At 40.2% G+C, this 22,789-nt stretch overlaps 3 protein-coding genes and 1 long non-coding RNA gene across 7 annotated transcripts; 2 read left to right on the top strand and 2 right to left on the bottom strand.

Annotated features, from left to right (window-relative positions):
- Positions 1-1,229: 1,229 nt before the first annotated feature.
- On the top strand, positions 1,230-3,224 carry LOC117218557 (uncharacterized). The gene is made up of 2 exons (XR_004489785.2): positions 1,230-1,529; positions 2,955-3,224. It is a non-coding gene; the product is annotated as an uncharacterized LOC117218557 (long non-coding RNA).
- On the bottom strand, positions 3,170-12,559 carry LOC117218551 (uncharacterized). Of its 2 annotated transcripts, none has more exons than XM_033467049.2 (13): positions 11,413-12,559; positions 10,271-10,371; positions 8,957-9,089; positions 8,815-8,882; positions 8,480-8,737; positions 8,306-8,408; positions 8,093-8,223; positions 7,765-8,014; positions 7,624-7,691; positions 7,477-7,551; positions 7,031-7,402; positions 6,702-6,956; positions 3,170-6,608 (listed from the first exon to the last, which is right to left on the bottom strand). In XM_033467049.2, the coding sequence occupies exons 2-13, from the start codon at positions 10,368-10,370 to the stop codon at positions 6,490-6,492; spliced, it is 1,932 nt and encodes a 643-aa protein (XP_033322940.1). In that variant the 5' UTR covers position 10,371; positions 11,413-12,559; the 3' UTR covers positions 3,170-6,489. The 2 variants fall into 2 exon arrangements, with proteins under 2 accessions (XP_033322940.1, XP_033322939.1); XM_033467048.2 differs by lacking the exon at positions 11,413-12,559 and adding an exon at positions 10,545-10,990.
- A 987-nt stretch (positions 12,560-13,546) lies between these two features.
- Positions 13,547-15,861, top strand: LOC117218591 (homologous-pairing protein 2 homolog). 3 transcript variants are annotated; one of them, XM_076523393.1, is made up of 3 exons: positions 13,547-13,650; positions 14,133-14,318; positions 15,261-15,861. In XM_076523393.1, exons 2-3 carry the CDS (start codon positions 14,169-14,171, stop codon positions 15,711-15,713), a joined length of 603 nt encoding a protein of 200 aa, XP_076379508.1. In that variant the 5' UTR covers positions 13,547-13,650; positions 14,133-14,168; the 3' UTR covers positions 15,714-15,861. The 3 variants fall into 3 exon arrangements, with proteins under 3 accessions (XP_076379508.1, XP_076379506.1, XP_076379507.1); XM_076523391.1 differs by having other exon boundaries at positions 13,577-14,014; XM_076523392.1 differs by having other exon boundaries at positions 13,579-13,719.
- LOC117218589 (A disintegrin and metalloproteinase with thrombospondin motifs like) lies at positions 14,591-22,775 on the bottom strand. Its single transcript, XM_033467101.2, has 15 exons — positions 21,923-22,775; positions 21,393-21,462; positions 20,707-20,767; positions 20,398-20,612; positions 19,998-20,087; positions 19,606-19,789; positions 19,411-19,498; positions 18,840-18,969; positions 18,306-18,454; positions 18,071-18,123; positions 17,667-17,793; positions 17,187-17,333; positions 16,675-16,801; positions 16,498-16,608; positions 14,591-16,425 (listed from the first exon to the last, which is right to left on the bottom strand). The coding sequence occupies exons 2-15, from the start codon at positions 21,447-21,449 to the stop codon at positions 16,345-16,347; spliced, it is 1,620 nt and encodes a 539-aa protein (XP_033322992.2). The 5' UTR covers positions 21,450-21,462; positions 21,923-22,775; the 3' UTR covers positions 14,591-16,344.
- Positions 22,776-22,789: the final 14 nt, after the last annotated feature.

Here is a 22,789-nt window from a genome sequence, read left to right as displayed (position 1 = left end):
CGAGCGGAAAAGCAGGGATCGAATCGACGTCGAGCGAACGCTAATTGGAGACACTCGTCGAAACGAATACATACCCAAGGGGGAAGGGGCGGGGGAGAACGGAGAAATTGTACGGCCCGCGATCGCCGTTCCGTAGGAGGAGTCGAGGAACAAACAATTTAACCCCGGGTTGGAGAGGACGCCCCCGATCACGTTGCTCCTTTCCACACGGTGCGGAACGATGTCTGTTTGTTTTGCCCGTGGGTGGACGACTCGGGGCGGGTAAAATTGTTTGGGGTCGCGATTAAGCGTGTTGCGTAAAGCGAATGGTGACCTCTCCGGGTAGCGTGAGACACGAGCGAAAGAGATACGGAGCTGCACGATGCATTAATGGGAACGGTCACGAAGAAGGAAAAGAAGAAAAAATACCGTTTCGCGCGGCGTGGAAGCGAACAGGTTAACTCGATTAGCGGCGGGGGGGTCTAAACTTTCGAGCGTGTATGTACATCGGCTGGCACACACGGGGCGATTTGTGCAGAGCGCGAGAGGTGTGCGGTGTGGCGAGTCACGATGACATTCGAGGAGAGTGCAACATGCGTCGAGATCTCTAGAGCTCTGGTGAATTAGCGACGGGTTATTTATATATGGTTGCTCGGTGTCGCGGCCGGGCGTGAGAATTGCGATGTATGAAAACAAAGGTTTGATCCAGATACCTTGCGTCCTCTCGAGAAAAAGAGCACCGTTTACCTTCGCATTCCACGGATAACTGGCGTGGAACACGACCACCGAGAAAGGACATTAGCGCCTGCGCTTCTCCGTCGGAGTGGGGCGGGGGAGGCGGAAACCAACAGCAGCAGCAGCAGCAGCAGCAGCAGCAGCAGCACCGTCGTTGCCGACCCGTATCCCCTCCACTCCGCCGTTTCTCTCTTCCTCCGCCCTGCGCGCGCGATCCCTCGTCTTTCTATTTTCTCCGTTCTCCAGCCGTTCGAGAGGACACTATGCTGCTCGTGCTTTCCTTCTTCGGCCCGCATTTCCTTGCCCGATGCTCGAACGGCGAGAAGCCTGACAACGCGGCGACACGGAACTCTGCGCGCGCGATAGAAAGAGAGAGAGAGAGGAGGAATCGCGAAACGTCAACAACGATTACGAGAATGTAGCAGCGCCGCTAATCGTTCCCCGCCTCGAGCGAGACGGAGAGAGAACCGAAGCGCGGAACGCAGCCGCTTTCGGCAGTCCTCGTTGCCCGTTGCCGATGCATGTAATTCGCGTCGCAAAAGATTGTCCGATCGAACGGACACCGGGCAGGCGGTCCCCCACGAATCGATCGATTCGTATCGAGCCCGCGCGGTCGGTCGGCGCCGACGATGCGGGGAAACGGTTTCCGACAGTTTCGAATTTTCGTGCGCCGGACGTAGACCGTAGCGGCATCGAAATGTTGCAGCATGAAACGCAACGGTAGATGCGTACACGTATATACGTATATACATATGGAACGGCGAAGAGACGCGAGATAACGAGATAGCTGATAAAAAAAAATCGAGGAACGAAAGGTGGAGAATTTTTGAGCATAAAGTTTGCGCGTATCGGTGGCAAATTATTGAACCTTGCGAATCTATACAACACCTGCGCAGATGCGCAACCCTTTCCTAGATGCTATTACCGTTCACCCCGTTCATTTGTGTCCTACATTTCATCCTTCCTCCGTTCTACTTCTTTTTAGTCTCGCATCGTTCGTTTCGCCGACATCGAACCTGTGTCTACGTACCTCGGGGGGGGGGGGGGGCGTGTACCAATAATTCGATAGTCTCCCTCGAAATTGGCTCGCTCCCCTGACACACTTTGCAACCGGCTGGAATTTCCCGAGCGGAAACAATTAGTCGTCGTTTAACCTTCCTTCCTTGCTTCCTTTACTTTACTTCTTTCTTTCGGTGGGGGAAAAAAGGGAAAGGGTAGTAGGGTAGCGACGCGTGCACGGAACAGCGTGCCGTGACACGGTGTTCGCGTCGCGCTCTCGTGCATACCTAAACACCGTTTAACGGCGGTTTCGATGCACGCCCCCGAGTCGACCGCTGTGGCATACCAGTTGATCGACCGCTTTGTCAAAACAGCAGTCCTATCGATCCACGGTATCCACGTGGCTTCCCTTGTACATTTCAGCGTCGCGCGTCGCGTACACGATCAAATTTCTCTGCATGCGCGAGACGGCACCGTTTCGACACGCTCCGTTGTTTGTGTCAAGCTGCTCCCGGTACTGTAATGTCTCTCTAATTGACCACAGAAATGGACAATTTGGGAAGGGGAGATACGATTGTTCGAGCGGTTTATTTTTATAGTTACAAATTGTCCACTTCCCAAGTTGTCAATTTTTGTTTCCAAGCTCAGAATTCCAAGCTGAGGATTCTAAGCTGAGGATTTCAAGCTCAGAATTCCAAGCTGAGAATTCCAAGCTCAGAATTCCAAACTCAAGATTCCAAGCTCAGAATTCCAAGCGGAGATCTCTTCCCAAATTATTCAATTTAGTGGACAATCTGAGCATCGGTAAGGGAGACATTACTGTAGTTCTTTGCAATTGCTGCTTCTCAAGAGGACAAATATTTAGAGATGCTAGATTTGTCATTGTCAAATGTAAGGATTTAGCTTAGCTTCGATACCGACCTCTACCCTTCGTACATCTCCATGGCCTTATCGATGCAGACCCACAACGAAGCCCACTTTTCCTTGTCTCCTCGTTTCTATCTCATTCCTAGATCCGCCGAATATGTACAACTGCGAGAAAACCGAGTACAGTAATGTCTCTCTAATTGACGCCCAGATTGACCACAAAAATGGACAATTTGGGAAGGGGAGATACGATTATTCGAGCCTTATGCGGTTTATTTTTATAGCTATAAATTGTCCACAATTATAAAAACGAGCCGCAAGGCTCGAATAATCGTATCTCCTCTTCTCAAATTCTCCCAATTGTCCAATTGCAGATTAATCGAACGGAGCACGATCGACGGCAACTTTGAAATATTGGAAACCGCGGCGACTACGAATCTGCTCCTCTCTCTACTTGGAACGTAACCCAAGCGAAATTCGGAAGCAAACTTTTTAGCAGTTGCGAGTAGTCTCCGCAGTTCCCGTAGTTGCAAGTAGCGGTGGGAGGGTGGTGAGGGATTTCCCGTGGACATCTATCTCTGCAACCATGTTTTCTGTACATGAATGTGTATTTTGTCATATTCAAAATATAATAATAAACGTTACACACAGTGTAGCTTTTACTTATGGGTCACAACATTTGATCCATGGTTCTGGTGAATCGCTAAACACCGACGCCGCTCTAGACTCTCTTCACCGAGCTTGTTCGGTTGATCGAGTAAAAAGGCCCTGACGGTTCACGGTTTCTCGAAGTGCCATCGCGGTGAACCGGTAGCGCGACGCGTCGATCGCTTATCATTTTTTATTTATTTCTTTTCTTTCTCGTCCGTGGGGAGAAGCAATTCTTTTTTTTTCTTGACGAACCGTACGAGAAATAATCTTTTCGACGCAGCCTCGGCAGGTATATCATCTTGCTCGCCGGAGCTCGCAGACTTTCGTCGATCTGTCGATTAGGAACGATGAGAAACGGTCGGTCGGACTCTGCACGATATCACTTCGAAACGAGGCTCGCGGCCGTGTCCCGATAATAAAAAACAAACAAACAAGCAGAGCTTCTCCCTCGTGGATTTCGCGCATCGATCGATCGATCGATCGGCGGCGATCGATGCGCGTGTTTTTCGTTGCGTACTGCGCGACCCTCGAGGCCAGCAACGCAGGGTGTATATTCTTAAACGCTACTATTTTTATTCCGAATCGTAGGACATCTTTGTCTCTCCGAGAGACCATCTTTGTCGTTATCGTCGCCAGTCGTCGTTATGATCGTCGTTGTTGCGTTAACATCACAATAGTTAAAGAAACAATAGAGCATCGCGAGCGCGCACGACTGCGCGCAGTTCTCTCTCTCTCTCTTTCTTTTTTTCGTTTCTTTTCTCTCTCTTTCTCGCTCTCTCTCTCTCTCTCTTTTGATCACACGATTTTTCTTTACGCACGCACTCCCAGGATCGGCAAAACACGCACTCATTATACAAAATGTACAAAAGCGCAAACACGCGTACACGTATAGTTATACATTCGTAAAAAAATTGTTCGTGGTCAGTTATACGAATTCACGGTCGCGCTACTCGCATCCGTCCCCGTGTCTCTACGCGTCTCTCACGTTCTCGTCCGTGCGTGTCGGCGTTTCGCGAAAATCCACCGAACGAATCGGTTATCCATCGCGTCGAGACATTTTTATCCAACGATCTTCCCCCCGTTGTTGTTTTGGAAATACGCGAGTTTCGACGCGGGGCTGCTGCACCCCTCGCCGAGCCGCGCGTCTATAATTAGCGGCACGCGACCGCCACCCCGTCCGCGAGACGTTCGTTATTACTTGTCGCATGCGGAGGATCCGTCGCCAGGAACATCTAATAAAAAATGACAACGCGCGCAATATATCTTATCCTTAAGATTAGTTCGCGTGAAACGCGGGCAGTCGTGTTTCGTTGGCAAATGAAACAAGATGAAGATGTAGAAGAAGCGTTCCGATCGCGAGAATCGCGTGTTACAAAGTACCTTTTAACTGGCACGCAAAGACGCGGAGACGCATAGAAACCTGCTCTCGTTTTTCTTTCTTCTTTTTTCCTTTTTTTTCTTTTTTTTCTTTAAACTATTCATCGACTGAAAAATTCCTAGTGGACGCGGCGCACGGTAGTCTTATCAAAATGTATCCGAACATGTATCGGGAACAAAGTGTAGTGTATAAAACAGGCAGGGGAGGGAGAGCGTGTTACAGTGGGGAGGAAAGAATGATCGGCCGAGTGCGGCGAGGGGGTGGGTGGGTGGTTGTTCTCCTCGGGGGTGGAGAAGCAAAGTCTGAGAATGTCTGAACGAACGGGAAATTGAACCAGGAACGATGGCGTTTATGCGTATAAAAATAAAAATTTATCTCCGTCCTTAAAAAGTTCCATTATCCTATGAACATTAGACCGACGCGCGTCAGCTTATTCGCGTGCTCGCCTCTCTCGACGAATTTCGTCGCTACAAAACTAAAGTTTGCTGCGAGCGCGACGAGGGTGTGTTTTTTACTGGACACACGCCACGTTTCTCCACAGGATCGCGAAACACGATTCGCCAGGCCGGGCGCCTTGCAAACAAAGAAACAGGCAAGTGCGATTCGAGGATAGTTTCTCTGCCGTTGAACGTTTCAAACGAATCGCATCGCTGTCCGTCAACGACTCGATGTACTCGGTGTCTCTGGGCTAGAATTGGTCTAGTTTCTCATCCACGCGCGCAAAGGCCATCCACGCGATAATCTTATTTTTTATTATTACGCCGAGCGTAATCTTCATTTTTTTCCCCCCATTTTCCGTCGGTCCGTTCGAACGATTGCGCGTGAAATCTGGTGGCGCGCGCTTCGATGACGATCCGTCGCGATTTGTGGAAAATCTTATACTCTTTAAAAACAGTCTTTATACAGTGCTTAAATTATTATGTACAACGTGTAGTCGATTAAAAAGTAAAAAGAAGGATTTCTCTTATTGTAATTGTTACGCGTTAGTCGAATCGAACACCTCTTAGTCGTAGAATCTTGCCCGCGATCGATCAAGCTGGTCTTGACTCGTTGCGCCCTGCTTGTGTCTATAGAAGCCGCGGGTGCTCGGTGGTATGCTGATTCTCACACGTTCTCTCTATCTCTCTCTCTCTCTCTCTCTCTCTCTCTCTCTCTCTTTCTTTCTCTTTAGAAACTCGCAAGTTATCTCTCACGAAAAATTAGTGCCTCGTTGCTCGCATTTTCCGCTCTTACATTTAACGTCTGCGGTTCCTCTGGGCGCGACAGAGAACGCTCTGTTCTCGACACGCTTTCGAAAACGATACAAATATAGAAAACTTATAAATGCACGGGCTATACATATAAACGTCGTTCAAAAAATTCTCTGTCGAAACGGACGGTCCTCGCGTGTAAAATCTAAGTACGTCCTTAAAGTATGCTGCGGCAGGACCGTGACGAAATAATACGTCCGATCAATCGAAGAAAGACTAATAACGGTTTCACACGGTCCCGCGTGAAGGAGTCTCCGAACAAGCGAATAGAAAAGCCGAGGGGCTAGGCCAGCGCGGAACGGAAGCGAAGCAAAGATGGATGGAAATAAACGATAATTACCTATGAGCTGCCGTTGAAACCAGTTGTAAATAAAAGGAAGAAGGAAAAGATGAGAAACGATGGAACGCGTGCTCCTCCGCCAACCGCGCAATCGAACGTCGCGGCTCTGTTCAACGAATCGCGTCGCTCGACTCGATCCGTTCGCCCGATCTCGGTCTCGACCTCTTCGAAAAGAGGAACACGAAAGCTCGAAGAGGTTTGCCGGCCTTTTTCTTTGCTCGTTTCGCGCAACAGTTCGGAGGAACGGAACCACCTCGAGCATCGCTTTTGTCTCACTTGGAACACGCATATCATCTCAACAAATACCTGTAGGCCGCGCAATTCCCAGCAATTATAATAAATAAGACTTTCGATAGAGGAAGGAACGGCGCTAAACTGGAAGCTGCCTTCGTTGCGTCCTCGCAAACGCCTGCAACAAAGGAAACGGGCGACGATATAATAAGTCGATAGGATAAAACAATGATTTGAAAATGCAGACCATGCGACTTCATCGTCGACGCACCTTGATTCATGAGGGAGTAGGTCCACGCGTCGTCCGCTGGTTCCCTGTGGCAAACGCGGTCCAATCTTGTAACCCAGAACTCTTGATCGGGCAGTTTAGCTTTATTACTTGTCCCCGTCGATTTTCCCGCGTTGCCTTTCAATCGCATGGACAAACAGTACGTCTGCCCGAATCCGGGAGAGGTCTGGCTGGTTTTCCGTGACACTATCGTGTACCAGGCATCCTTCTCTTCCCAGCTTCCATGGCAATAGTACGCTGCAAGAATCGACGAAATTATAAACGCTTCTTCTTTTACACAAATCGGCGAATCGTATTCGAGCAAAACTTACTCGTTTCTTCGCTTCCACACGATTTTCTGGTAACGATCTCGCTCTGATCCGACGAGGTGCATCCTATCTCGACATCGGTGGTGCTGCACTCGTCTCCGTATTCTTCCTGCTGTTGTTGTTGTTCCCCTCCGTGCTGATGATGATGATGGTGATGATGGTGTGCCTGCTGTTGCTGATGCTGCCGTTGCAGTTGATCGTGCGTCTTCACCTGTTGCAGGTCCTCGTTCCATGTTCTTCTTTTGACGATTCTGGACGTACGTTTCTCGCTGCGACGCTGTCGGCGGGTCGACGTGCCGGCCAAATGGAACGGAGCGAATCCTAGCATGGTGTATCTCCCATGGTTCGGACACTTCCTCTGGCGCAGGGACGAGCCTGCGTCAACGAGCGATCGGTTACCTTTGCTACCGTTAAAGTTTTCCACGATGTTGAACTACTGTATTACTCACTGATGAGCGTGGTGTACGGCATGGTGGATGTATTCGAGAGTGAGCACGCCTCGTCCGGCATTATGGCCTTTTGATCTGCAAGAGATTTGTCGATCGGTAACGAATCACAGTTACGCAAAGTCGCACAGACGCTCGAAAAGTACTCACCCGACTGTTGTAACTCTATAATGTGTTGATCCCGTTTGTGGAATATCATGCAAACGTAACCGATATCGCTGCAACCATAATCCAGTCATTAGGTTCTGGTCGAAAGACGCTGGTACACGATATAACCACGCGTTTACTTACCAGCCGCTGGTTACGTGAGCAATTAATTGTACTTTGTGCCCTTGCGCGCTGTCGCCGGAGTGGAATTTCTCTAGATTTTGGCAGACGATCTTCTCGTCGTGGGACGTGTCCCCCTCCGTGTTTTGTACTCGCACCTTCAGAGTCGCGTTCTTGTTCGTGAAGTGATAGAACTTGGTGCCATCCAACGAATGCCAGTCGTGATGCTCGGTGATCCACGAGGGGTATTTACATTTATTGTGCTCCTTGTCGACTGTGGGAACAACGAACGAAAAGGATGAAGATGGAAAATACCTATAACACGACACGCGAAACGAGGCAAGCTTCCTACTTTTTGTCAGTTTGATCGTAGGCGATCCCTCGGAAACGGTGGTTAGGCCGTTGCAGGTAGGCTCGCCGGATTGAGCCAGTAGATAGATCACCTTCCCCTGATGATGCGTTTTCTCCTCGTACAAGAAGCATCTACGCGAACCATGAATAGATTAAAAACTGAGGAACCGTAACACTCGAGTGCCAATCACGTACGTTTGAACGCGAAAGATACCTGTAGGTTTTCTCAGCCCCGGACACGCTTCTTCCCTTCAAAGTTCCAACTAGGTACTTGTTGCGACCATCGTTCCACACCGCCAGGCATTGCAATTCTTCCGCTGAAACGTGAAATAAGTTACAACGACATGCTCATCGAAGCAAATTCTGATCAAAATTCGCAGATACCGACTGTTGCTTTCGCTCCTGGTAATGTCCGGGCAAGCTTGGTACTTGAGGAGCAATTTACTCTCGTCGGTGCACTTCTCCCCAAGGCTGACAGGGGACAAGCACTCGCCGTAGCCCTTATCGTACGAGAACGTGAACGACGACCCGCTGAAGGGGCACGGTATCGGCTTGGAATTCACGCGGAACATCGAGAAAAGCGTATCGTCCGATTTGATGGTCGAGCACATATCTTCCAATGGTATTTGCGCCGGGTGGCAGTATCCTACGGCAGGGAAACGATCGATTAGTCGTAGATCTCAAACGAGACTTCTCTATGAAGACATCCGAATCGTTTCTTACCCTCGCGAAACTGTATCACATTCTCGTGTCTGTCGTTGACGATTAGGCAGTGGTAGCAATTGTCCCCGCTAGAATCAAGAATCATTAATGCATCCTCTTGTTTTGCGCCGAAGTTCCTTGCGTTTGCGTAAGCGCTACTTACTAAATGATGTATGAATCAGCAGATCGTTCCACGCACGTTTTTTCACCCAGAGAAGTGGCGTTCACGGTAACCGATACCACTTTGCTGTGCTCGTACCATTCGCCGGCCCAACTCGCCGGAAACTCGCAGGAACCTACCACAATATCATTCGTTGTATCATTTTACTGTACTTGTTATATTAAACACTAACGCTCTAAGTCTACTTAGTCAAAATGATGCTACATGCGAGGTGTGCGGCGCATGTCCATTTTTTTAACCCTTAGGGGACCAAAACTATTTAGTTCCAGTTTACACACTGCCAAGTTCGGACTGTTTTTCAGACGGAGAGAAATTTTTTACTGAAAATTTTTCTATCAAATATAGAGAAAAGGTATTTATTTTTTATTATTTATTTTTTATATTAATTATATTATTTATTTTTTTCGATAGGTATGCACATGTTCATTTGAGACATATATTTTTGAAAAATGTTACTCACAAATTGCCATCACGCTGGCAAGTTGTACAATATATATGTATTGCATACATATATATTACATATATATATATATGTATTATTTTATTATTATTATTATTATATTTAGTAATATTTATTGTACAATATATATATATATATATAAATATTACTAAATTTATGAAAAATCTATTATTTCCTTTCATTTCTTAAACGGACAGAACTTTCCGGTAGACCTAATATTTTCATCGAAACAATCGTGCCTATTCTTCCAATATTTCCTGATTGCCAGATTTTACGGTTTTATTGATTTCTGCCGCGTGTGTAGTGGCATTGGACCGTTAAGGATTAATTTGTAATAAAGAATCAAATTTAAAAATTGACTATACTGTCAAATTAAAAACAATGCATTAGATTGTAGGATGTCCTTAGTCTGGAGATATTATATATATATTATACATTTTATATATGTATATTTATAGTATAGTATATATAGTATATATTATTATAGTATATATGTATAGTATATATTATTATATATTATATATATTTATAGATATATATATTATAACGAAAATGGCGGGACGTCTAAATAAACAGTCTCTGTTATCCTTGTAAATCAGCATACCTCACAATTTGTTATTTTTAGATTACTAGCTTCAGCGTTAATGCATTCTCGATATCGTTGAAACAATTTAAAAAAAGGCGATGACGAAATCAATTTGTATCTCATATATCGAACCGATTTGAAATCGTCCGACAGCCGCTACCTTGACGTAACCGTTTTCTATTGGACGGTAGAGAACAGGAGAGGAGGGGATGGCGGCGGTGCCACCGGTGGTTCTACATTGTCTACTCACCTTTCACGGAAGGTACGTCGGTCAACGATAGAATTAAAAGAATCAGCATCGTCACGGGGCCAAGATTCCCTTCTCGATGCGAAAAGGAAGGGTCCAGCATCCTGAAATAAAAAAAAAAAACCGAACTAAAATATTATCGGTTTACCGCTCGCATGAAATTTTGATGACTTCGCACACAATTGAAACGTCGGAAACGTTAAAAGTGAACGCTTTACTGTCGTCACAGTTGATCAGATTTATTTGCCGATATTTAAAAACGTTGAATCGCACGTACATGGTTCCGAAGGAAACGGTTACCCTCGATCGCTCGGATCACGTTCCGTCAGGTCGTTACCAATGAAACGATCGGCGAAGCGACAACGAAGCACTGCAACACGATCTCGCGCCTTATCGGTTATTGGCACCGCCGGATATCGATGTCACTTCTGTCGTCGACGTTATCATCGTTATCGCGGATTTACTTGTCGGCAAACGTATCGGCACGCGTGTGTCATTCGGTGTCGTTTCAAGAGTCCGCGGCGTATCGGAATCGCCGAAAGCAAAAAAAGATATAGGCTCGTTTGCGGTCGCTCGCGCGGCGTGACGTTCGAGACCGTGCACTACTGCGCGACAACCAGAAAATGCAACTACGTGCGAAAGCTGCGAGAGGGATGCATTATTCAACAAGGTACACGTGTTTCTTTCCGTTTCGTTCCACTCGTGCTCCCTTTACCGCAAGTCTCCTACACATCTACTACCCTTTCGTGCGACCGATGCGCGAACACTTGTATCCACTTCTGCGCATCCACTTTTCAAGGGATTACAACGCTGTCAAAGGAAAAAAAAAAAGAAAAAAAGCTCGCCTATTTTTTTGTACATAGAAATAAAAAGGTGAGCGAATTTCAATCGAAAAAATTTTCAATCGGTAAAACGATATAAATTCCCGGGGCCCGTGCAGGGGTTCTCTGTACAATTTTTTCAAAGTCGTCGACAATGACATAACACGGTCGTTGAAAATCCTATTAGTAGGATCGTTCGATAAAACGATACTTTAAGGTACGCTAACCTTTCAAACCTCAACCCTTCGTTGTTCCGATATCCATTTCCATTATTGTTCTTTATTATCCACGATGATCGCAATTTAATATTCCGACCGAACTAACCTTTGTGTGTTTGTGATCTGTAACGCTGCGACGAGGAAGGGGTGCAGAGATTCCGATGGACGAGGTATCACATAATGTTCTCAAGTAAAAGCACGCGCGAGTCGATCAGCACAAAAAGCTACGCGTGATTCGAGGCCGTTGTGATCACAGTATTAGAAAATATCTCGTTGGGTACCCATTCTTAAAGAAGAAGCGGCCGTTCTTCAACGAAGCATCGCACACGTTCGCGCACCGCACGGTATTGTTCATCACCGCTGAAACTTTCTTCGGTACTGTGACTGTAATCCGGTCAAGGGAACGACCAAATCGCGTCCGATCTCTTCGGCGAAGCTGCATCGGTAGCGTCGTAGCACACGGAACAGCAACGATCCACGTTTTCTGTCGTCGCGAACGCCGTGACCATCGCTGCCCGAAACGGCCACATTAGTCGAAGGGGGGAGGGGGGGAAGAACTATCGAATCTCGGTGTGTCTTTCGTTAACCGCAGTTCACAATTCCCGCAACCCTCGGCCGCCGATTTGCCCTTCGGACGATCGGGACAATAAGCCGCACTCGAACGTGCGGAATGCAGACGCTTTTCATAGCTCGTCCCGCGAACCGGTTCTCAATTTTCAGGTATCTTTCGAACGCGACGACCCCGTCCGACCGTGTATCGTTGTCCGTCTTCTGCGTTCCCTCGTTCTTCGCCGCTGCTAGACCCGTTTTCACGCTCGTGTATGCTCGATCGCTCGCCCATGCAAACAATGGCGGCGACAACGACCGACGTACGGCGACCGATACGCCACTCGACCGTAACATGTACTTCTACGATAACGTGACACACTGCGGACGCACACCTCCATTCATCGATCCTGAGACTGTGTTCGTATTATATAAGGTAGATCGGGCACGTTAACGATCAGAATTCCGCTACCTTTTTCCGTTAACACTACTTCTACGTTCTCCCCTATTTTTTGGTCTTCGTATTTTTGCACTTCGTCCCTATACGATATACGTCTAACAAAGTCTCTGTCTCTCCATTGCCCTTTCGATTCTATTTCGTTTCGCTGTCTCTCGGAATTTCGTTTCCAGTAACTCACATTTTCGTGCGTTCTACATGTTCTGTTTTTAGAATCGTTTCTTCGCTTACGCGTACGTGTTTCCGACAAAGCTGTCGGTGCAGCGACAGCGAAAGTGATTTTTAGGGAATTTCACGAAGAACTGAGAAAACGGCGCTAGGGATTTATTGCAGATCCCGCTTCGACCGCTCGAGACAATGTCACTAGGTACTCTGTTATTCGATTCTAGGGTTATTTCTATTTGTACAGCGTTTTATTATGATGTTATTGTTGAAAAATCGAGCTACCTTTTTTGTAACGAAATCTCATGAATCCGTGGGTTTCTTTAACCCCTTAACGTGCACGCACGAGTTAACTCGAGCGCGCTAAACTGGCCGAACTGTGCACACTCGAGATAATTCGAGCGGCGTTGTAATCGAGCGAATGTAATCGAGAATTGAAAATAACAATGTGAAAGCAAAAAAAAACAATCGTTTTATTGATATTTATCTTTTACATAGGATTGTAAGCTATAACACTTACTTATTCAAGTATAAAATATATCCTTTTTCTACTTATCACTTACGACTTATCTCTTCCTTGTGAGCCGCTTTCCGACAGCGTATTCATATTCAGATTCTGATTCCCTCATTTTTCAATATATATTTTACTAAAATATAATGTAAACTAAAATATAAATAATAATATGTATATAAATATAATAATAAATATTATAAATACTAGTATTGTTATTATTTATGTTTTAAAAGTATAAATAAATATTTTTACCGATAATAATGTTTATTCTGAAATGGGAATTCGAAAAGAAAGATAAAAAAAGGTCGATGTGTGTGTGTGTGCGTGTAATATTACAATATTCGACTATTTTCTGCAATGTTATCAAAATCCAAAATAGCAATAAAAATTTTGATTATTCTTGTATTTTTGTAATTTTCTAGCCAAGACAACGTTCTAAATTGTTTTTTTACATTAAAAAAAATTGATCTTTTTTGGCCGACCTTTTTCAAAAATACTGTGCATTAAGTTCGCACAATTTTATCACGTAGTGTTCTGAAATACCGACATCGCTAAAAATTACCCATACGGTGATCGATCTTTACTCGTGCGTCTACTTTCCTCGTCTATGGTTGATGCAACTGTAAGACAATACAGTGAATACAGTTTGAATTTTAACCTAAAATGTAAGTAAATAGTGATACGTTCTTTTTATTTTCTTCAACATTAATCGTTATTAGTGCCTGTGAAAGTTGGTAAGTAATAAGAAGTTGTGAAACGAACAATCAAGGAGTTGGACAACAATTAGAAATATTCATAAATTTTATAATATACGTCAGAAATTTTTGTCCGGTGTAACGCAGGATTTCTGTGAATACACTTTCGAAGTTAGATTGCAAAGAATATAAACAGTTTTTCAAGAAATATCATAAATAAAAACTAAACTTCCGTTAAAGGAAATTTGTGCAGTTTAAGCTACACAAAATGCAAAAGGTTAAAGTTTCATTTTTTATGAAACAATCGATACCTATTTAGATAATATGTTGCACAGTATGTATTATTAGTTTTAATGTATCGTGCAGATAATAAGTTCACTAGAATTACAACTCGCGTATTTGTTAATAGTTGAATAATTATTAATAAATTAATATTTTCATAAATTATTTAGATAAAGTGGTGAGCAAACTTTGCATTAGATGTAAAAATGGCTGATATTGTTTATAATTTTATGAAAGTACAAAACAGGCCTTATAGTGTCAACGACATTGTGTCTAATCTACACAATGAATATGGTAAAAATTCTGTGCAAAAAGCAATAGACAAATTAGTAGCTGAAGGGAAGATATTTGAAAAAGTAAGATACCTACTTTTAAATGCATAACAAATCAGTAGAAATAAGTTGATAGTGGAAAATCCAATGTCAATAGTTAGTAATTACAATTCAAATGAAAACTATAATCTATAAAATAAACAATCTCTTTGTATCCAAAAAGTTGTATCATATTTTATACACTGTAGAAAATTATGGAAAAACAAAATGGAGTATTGACAGTGATTACAACAAATTAATGACTATAAAAATAAATGTGTATATAGCAAAATATATGTAAAAATATCCACACACAATTATTTGCAACTTTTGCGTTTAAAATCTTTTCTTATTACGTTTCAAAAACATTAGAATCAGTGAACATTAAAGTGCATATGTTACGAAATCTTTCAAAGGCTGTAACTTTCGATTGAAAATAGATATCGACTTGCTGTTTACGCAAAATCATCATTAAAAATCAAGCTTTCTAACAGTGTTCCTACAATTAGTTCTAATTTTATATATTTTTATATCATTTTTTTATGTTTTTGCGGTACGAAAAATTAAAAGAACGCTATTTTTAAAAACGGTAGCGCCCCATATTAACAATATTATTAAAAGTCTATAAATAATCTTTTCGAATGACGTAGGTCACAGTTTGAAGCAGCGTTACGTTTATAAGTAATATTATTAGTTATTATAAAAAAAAATCTCAATGTCATAGAATATTTTTTTCTAAGGCTATGCAATTTTTAATTTGCTAATCGATATAGCTTATCATTATTTAAAAAGAAGCATTAAGCTATTCATGCCCAAAATTTAATACATTGCTAAATATTTTGAATGCGATATTTCTGTTCTAACAAAAGTATTAGAATAACGTATGAAAATATATTATTTCATGCTTTCAACTTATTTTTACGTGTGCTATTACGAAAAAAATTCGGAAGACGAAAAGCGATACAAAATTGATCATTTTTGCATCAGGTCTATGGGAAACAGAAGGTTTATTGTCCAGTTCAGGATTCGAATTTGGAAGTGCACGAATTGATGAGAATAGATAAAGAACTGCAGTCGCACGCCAATGAAGTTGAGAGCAAGTATCAGGAATTAGAGAAAGAAATTAAAGTTCAGGAAGCCTTATTGATATCTATCAAATCTAGTATTACGGTCGAAGAAGCTAACAGACAGAGAAACGAGCTCAGAGAAAGTATTGCGGTGTTAACGAATAAATTAGATGCATTGATGGCATCGAGCGGTACCGAAGATTTGGCCGAATCTAGGAGGAAAGCGGAGAGAGCGCTGAACGAGTATTCACGCGAGTACAATAAACGAAAACGTTTATGTACCGAAATTATCGATTGTATATTGGAAAACTATCCTGGTAGCAAAACTGAGTTGTACGAGGAGATAGGTATAGAACCAAAAGTTATTCAGTGAAGATCTGTATATTTAATATACTTTTATATCATTGCATCTAATCTATGTATATTTTTGTATTTAATGTAGGCACTTGTATAAGTTAACAGACAATGCTCTCTCTCTGTATATTAAAATATTTGTTAATAAATAATTGTATTACCTGAAACGGTAACGTAAGTTTAGCGTAAGTTAATTAATAAAAATATTTGTAACATGTAATATTTTATATGAGCTGCACTATGAGCTGCAATCATTCTTTCTTCTCATTTTCTATAACGGTAACGTAAGTTTAGCGTAAGTTAATTAATAAAAATATTGATAACATATAATATTTTATATGAGCTGCACTAATTAATAAAAATATTGATAACATATAATATTTTATATGAGCTGCACTAATTAATAAAAATATTGATAACATATAATATTTTATATGAGCTGCACTATGAGCTGCGATCATTCTATCTTCTCATTTCCTATAACGGTAACGTAAGTTTAGCGTAAGTTAATTAATAAAAATATTGATAACATATAATATTTTATATGAGCTGCAATCATTCTATCTTCTCATTTTAATATCCAAATGATTTCTTCAGGACACCCTATAAAACTTGGATTTACTTCGGTACTGTCATATGGTCATGTACTGTCATATACTGTCGGTACTATCATAACTTCTTTCATCTTTGATTTCCGTTCCTTCGAATACGCATCGACCATCAAGGCATATCTATAAAATAAAAGGTGTGCTACTTTACTTAATTTAAAATACAAAACTGTTAATCGAATCTCGCGAACTTACGAGATTAGGTCCACAAGGGGAACCCTCCGCTGCCGCAGCGATCGCTGAACACAAGCCGTTGCCATCAGGAACTTCGCAATCCAATCGATAGCAAACCTCGGATTTGTCTCTCTAGTAGGATTTGTCGTCGTTATTAGACAATTCGTTGCTATGATCTCAAAATATGTATGCACTTACTTTGCATGCTGGGCCACCGTACACTTTTCTACACTGATCGTCAAGGGACATCAGCTTCCCAGGCATGAGACGTCTTATCGCGATAGCTTTCGGTGGCGCGTCGTAGAGGCATTTTGCTTCGTCTCCACTGAAATGAAATTTTTTTTATGATTTCTAAAGTTTCAATACGATATCCGAAGTTTCTGTTGTTTCCAGTGTGACAGCGTTTTGACTTATTTAATTACCAAAAATTGAATAGCTAGCCGACGATTTACATACTCTCGCTTAAAGTGGACCCGGTCATCGAAGTGCGAGGGTTACAAGTAGTCTGGATATAATTGTAATTTAACTTCAACCTTATTGTTATTGCTGATCGTTTGTTTTTTTAATAATAATTAACGTATGAAGGCTACCTGAGAAATCTGTGAAGCGCATTTATACTGCAATTGGACCATATAATTGTAATTTAACTTCAGCCCTATTGTTATCGCCGATCGTTTGTTCTTTAATAATAATTAACGTATGAAGGCTACCTGAGAAATCTGTGAAGCGCATTTATACTGCAATTGGACCATTTGAATTGATGTTCGCTTAACATCAGAGATCCTGTCATGAGGTAACCATCGTTTGCCAAACAGGTTTTAGAATCCTCTGCAGTACCGTCATGATGAGCTCCTAATCTAGAAAAAAATAGGCTTGAAATTATGGCAAATGTTTACTACGCGGTAGATCGATATGGTGCCTAAAGTATCAGATCGAATATAAAAATAAGAAAATAAAGTAGAAAAATAAGGAGAAAAATAAGGAAGTAAAAACTAGAAAATTGAATATGGTAGAGAGGAAGCGTTTCGTTCTGGGCTTGCTAGAGGACTCGTTAAAAAGGCTACCTGGCAGGTAGCCAGGTAAAAATTAAAAATTTTAATTAAATTAATATTTTTTATTTTTTTATTCTTTTCCTATTAATTAATAGCCTTAAATTTTCTTTTTATTAAAAAGGAATGATAAAAACTTACAAATGTCCCAGTTCGTGTGCTACTGGTATAATGCCACTGAAACCTCCGTCATCTTCTGCTATTCCAACAGCCTCTGACATTTTTGTTGTAGCGTTTCTATCGCATGCGCCTTTTACGTAAGCGTAACCTGCCATTATTTTTAATGTAAACCTTTGTTCATGGATTCTGATAGTTTTTGATGATTGCGATAGAAAATTCGAAATATCGTTATCTTTGAATGTATAAACAATGTATGTATCTTGGATAGAAATGATAAAAATTGTACAATATTTTCAAACTAAAAGCAACCTTGTAATGATATATTTTTTCAAAAATAAACAAAGTAGACAATGCAGACGAAACATACTATGTGTACAATATAAAATTTTATTAATGAAAAAAGTAAATAAAAAATGTTCACATACCCAATGTTGAAGGATCGCATAAATGTTCATCCATTTTATTGCATAAATTCAAACTGTAAAAATCAGTTCTGTCTAATTACTTGTTTCATTTAAAACATTTATCGAGCTGTTGATTTTCAGATTATAGCGATTAAATTATCATACGTCGCCGTTCATTTATTAATAATACGAACGTCGTTTGGGTTTGACCTAATTAGATACTAAAGATCGACTAAAGAGGTTTCTATTGACTTACCGTGTCGTCGTCATTGCCATGTCATAAATTTTCCATGGGAACCTTTTCTCCTCGTAGAAATAAGTTGCCATACCATGCAAAGCGTGATCAGCATCTACTAAGTTTCCTTGCAAACGACTATCTTCGATATATGGAACTGCTCCTGAGTCCTGCAATGAAGTTCTAATTGCAGGATTCCTCCCTTAACAACTAATTTTTTAAGCAGTATCATGTCTATTACTATTTTCAGAAAATAAACAAAAATATTAGGGGGACCGGAAAGTAATGTCGTTTCTGCGCATGTCAGTATTCCTTTTTCGCATACTAAAAATTTGCATACTATTTTTTGCCTACTAAAAATTTGCATACTAAATGAAAGAAGGTTGTTGATAATGAGGGTGATTACATCATTGATTGAAAATAAAAACTAGTTAAAAATGTATCTGTTTGAATTTAATGTAAATAAACGACATAACTTTCCGGACCCCCTAATATGTAACCATCCATTTCTAAAATCGTGAAAAAGTATTAGTAAAAATTGAGATAAATTCATACCATTGCTATAATTATACCAGCGATATTTAATCGGATTTTCGGCTTCGTTAGTACTCGATATCGTAAATCAACTCCATTCCAGAACGCAACGATGTATCGTTTAGCTTGATCAATGTTGTGCCCCAGCGTTCTAATTCGATAACAGAATTTTAAATATACAGGGTGTCCCGAAAATGTCTCGTAATCCGGAAATGGGAAGTTCCCGAGGTCATTCGAAGCAACTTTTTCCTTTGCGGAAATTTTCTCCAAGGCTTCGTTTACGAGTTATTAACGAAAAACACTGACCAATAAGAGGCGCGCGGCGGCCCAGCCAACGAGTGCACGAAGCCCAATTCCGCTCATTGGCTTGGCCGTCTCGCGCCAAATGATCTCGCCTCTGATAGGTCACTGTTTTTCGTTAATAACTCGTAAACGAAGCCGCGGATTGCATTTTCGCTAAGGAAAAAGTTGCTTCGAATCACCTCAGGAATCCCCAACTTTCGGATTGCAAGATATTTTTGGAACATCTTGTATAATTATTGTAACATTTTAAAACTTGAAACGAATAAAGGTTACGTAGAGCAACACTTACAAATATAGACTATAATCGATGACTACTAAAATCTCAGGATATACAATTTCTGGAATTGGGTACATGCTAGACATTGGATTCGTAATATCTGGAAAATGTAACAAAAATTATTTTTATACGTAATTAATAATTCTTATTTTTATTACGTAACAAATGCACTCGATTATTTTGTAACTACAACCAAAATTTACTTACTAAGGCTCTCATAGTTCTCCTTCGGAATTTGTTCATAGATAACGTGATGATAAGTGTACGTGAAATTCTTCATTGTTCCTTCTTTATTAAAATGGGACTCGAATAGCCCGCCTTTCCCGTACAAAAGGCGAATAACACGTTGCGGCAAAGAGCGTATAATTAAGTTGAATGGTAGAAATCCGTCCTAAAATAGAATTGTACATGAAAAACAATAGATACTCGTGTTATTATACCTAATAATCACGCATTTCTTAGAATACCGTATGAATAGTATGAACTAAAGTTATTATTATATATGAACTAAGTTATGCGTCGATCGAAAAGATGTTCATTCAGTATAACGCGATTAAAAGAGCGCTTTTAAAATGATTAAAGCGAATTTTGGCACTCACAAATGTAGCGAATCTACTGTTTTCTGATGCAACCACGACCGCCGCTTCTGCTTTTTCGTCCTGCATTGGAGTACCGATGTCCTTTAATGCCTGAAATCATATATATATAATAACATAAATATATATATAATAAAGCATAAGATTATATCATTTATGTCTTGCATTCATTGCCGAATTAATTCCAGTATTTTTCTTAACGTGTACGTAATATTACTTAATTGTTCAAGTGGGTCAACTTTGTATGTATAAACACTTATATAATAATTTTTGTATGTAGCAAAAACAGTATTAGAAGTATAAGAAGTACGCAGCATAAAGAAAAAATAAGAAGAGATGAAAATAAAACGAGACAATAAATAAAGAACGATGTGGTAAAGGAATAAAAAAAAACAATAATTACGTTTGGTATGAGAGTATATTGTAGATCTTCTGGTGCATGCTTAACTCCAGATTTGACAGTCCATAAAGGGGTGTCTTCACTAGCAAGGTATCCCTCGGTTGGATTCAAAGTAAGTTCAATATCATGTTTAAAGGTGTTCATATACATCTTTCTGGTACCATTTTCGTGGATAGCATGTATAGAATACAACATCGATACGATTTCGTACTTCGGCACTAAAAGAAAAAGTTTATCAATTATGGCCAACAATTCGAAATTATTTCAACGATCTAATATTATTCTGTTTATAGTTGTTGCATTTAAGCATACCAGAATCGTGCGTCGTATGAAATATCCCCATCACTTCGTCGGCGGTCATCAATTCGTGTAGCTGGGAAACATAATGAAAAATACAGTAATGTCTCCCTTACTGACGCTCCGATTGTCCACTAAATTGGATAATTTGGGAAGAGGAGATACGATTATTCGAGCATTGCGGCTCGTTTTTATAATTGTGTACAATTTATAACTATAAAAATAAACCGCAAGGCTCGAATAATCGTATCTCCCCTTCCCAAATTGTCCATTTTTGTGGTCAATCTGGGCGTCAATTAGAGAGACATTACTGTATTTCGTAGTACAGTAATGTCTCTCTAATAGACGCTCAGATTGTCCACAATAATGGACAATTTGAGAAGAGGAGATACGATTAATTTGAGTCTTGCGTCTCGTTTTTATAATTGCCGATTCTCAACAACTATAAAAACGAGGCGCAAGACTCGAATAATCGTGTCTCCTCTTCCCAAATTGTCCATTTTTCTGCAGAATCTGAGCGTCATTTAGAGAGGCATTACTGTATTTCAATGTACTTTACACAATATACCTGTTTTGTTGATAGACATTTGATAACGCATTTTACATAATTTTACGCACACATAAATTAGTTGCAGCTATGAAATTTGTCGAAGAACATGTATGATACTAATTATAAATACGAAAAAATGTATGTACTTCACCTTCAACGAATGTATCACTGGCGCAACAATCAGAAGAAGATAGAAAAGCGTACCCATTATGGTTAGTGGTCTGAAAATATTATAAAATAGTATTTCTGTACAGAATCGTAGAATACAGCAACAGAATTATGCATTCTTCATTTTGAAAGATTCGATCGAAATATTCATAATTTCTGTGCAGTAATTCGTGTCTCTGATATGCACATGTATAAGATGCTGTACACAATTTTTTTGGAAGGTATAACTGTATAAGAATGGTGAAAATACCTGAGACCATTATAAATATAAAAATTATAATAATAATAAAATATAATAATATAAAATATAATATAATAATTATAAATAATATTTTATAATAATAATTATAAAATATAATAATATAAAATATAATATAATAATTATAAATAATATTTTATAATAATAATTACAAAATATAATAATTATAAAATAATTATAAAATATCTGAGACCATTCAATAGACCACCCGAAAAAAAACCTTTAATTTAATTTAAAAAAAAAAAAGATAGTACCTCGTATAGAAGAACAAAAACTCTATTTAATCGAGAAGTAAAATCGAACTGTGAACATCATAGAGTCTAATGCGGACGTAATCAGTTTACCGATGGGAAATGATACACTTGTGTACACGTGTCATGGTTTTTAATGAGCAACGCCAGCAAAATGAAGAAGGTTTACATATGTAAATCATTCGATAGATAGTCATTACATAATTAATATATTTTATTTGTACTTGCGACCCGCGTCTTTTGGTCCCGGATATTCCGCCATCTTGTTGCATATACAGTACGGCCTTTTTTGAATAGAAATATTTTATTATTAACCTGCTACTATCGGTTTTTACGTACTCGGTAACAAGTAATTTATTTAAAATAACAATTTTAAATATTTTCGCATGTACCATACAAATTATTGCCGGAAGTTATGCCGGTAAATATTTTTTTATTGTACATTATAATTCGGGATCCTCCATGATCAAAATCATATTTTAGTTACCAAAAAACATAGTTAATCATTTACATGCTCATGACTTCCGTTAATTTCTAAAATTATTTTATAGAATATCATAGAGGGTTGCTACCATTACGGAAACATACAAAATCTGAAATACATTTCTCAACGTAATTTTTGCATTAATAAAGTACTATATTAATTTGTCACCAATATATAGAATAGCTAATGGTAATATTTTTTAATCGCACAATAAGTTTCGATGGTGCTAGAAGTTGTTTACTATAAAAGTAAATGGTGAACTTTACTTTTCTTACTTCTTTATTTTTTAATTCGTATTTAATCCAATTGTATTTGATTTAAGAAGCAATGTTCAACACTTGTCAATTGAGGCGCAAACAATACTATCTGCTAATATGAGTAGTATG

The sequence above is a fragment of the Megalopta genalis genome, chromosome 7, assembly GCF_051020955.1.
Source record: "Megalopta genalis isolate 19385.01 chromosome 7, iyMegGena1_principal, whole genome shotgun sequence".
In the NCBI taxonomy this organism is placed as follows: domain Eukaryota; kingdom Metazoa; phylum Arthropoda; class Insecta; order Hymenoptera; family Halictidae; genus Megalopta; species Megalopta genalis.
The sequence above is the reverse complement of the archived record's forward strand: the minus strand, read 5'-3'. Positions and strand labels throughout refer to the sequence as shown.

Coding starts and splice junctions, on each gene's coding strand:
- LOC117218589 (XM_033467101.2), bottom strand. CDS start 21,449: ATGGGTACGCTTTTCTATCTTCTTCTGATTGTTGCGCCAGTGATACAT. Junction 20,613..20,706: donor TCATACGACGCACGATTCTG/GTATGCTTAAAT, acceptor TTTTTCTTTTAG/TGCCGAAGTACGAAATCGTA. Junction 19,790..19,997: donor ACAGTAGATTCGCTACATTT/GTGAGTGCCAAA, acceptor ATTCTATTTTAG/GACGGATTTCTACCATTCAA.
- LOC117218551 (XM_033467048.2), bottom strand. Junction 8,224..8,305: donor GGGGCTGAGAAAACCTACAG/GTATCTTTCGCG, acceptor TGGTTCGCGTAG/ATGCTTCTTGTACGAGGAGA. Junction 6,957..7,030: donor GTGTGGAAGCGAAGAAACGA/GTAAGTTTTGCT, acceptor CGATTCTTGCAG/CGTACTATTGCCATGGAAGC.
- LOC117218591 (XM_076523393.1), top strand. CDS start 14,169: ATGGCTGATATTGTTTATAATTTTATGAAAGTACAAAACAGGCCTTAT. Junction 14,319..15,260: donor AAGGGAAGATATTTGAAAAA/GTAAGATACCTA, acceptor TTTTTGCATCAG/GTCTATGGGAAACAGAAGGT.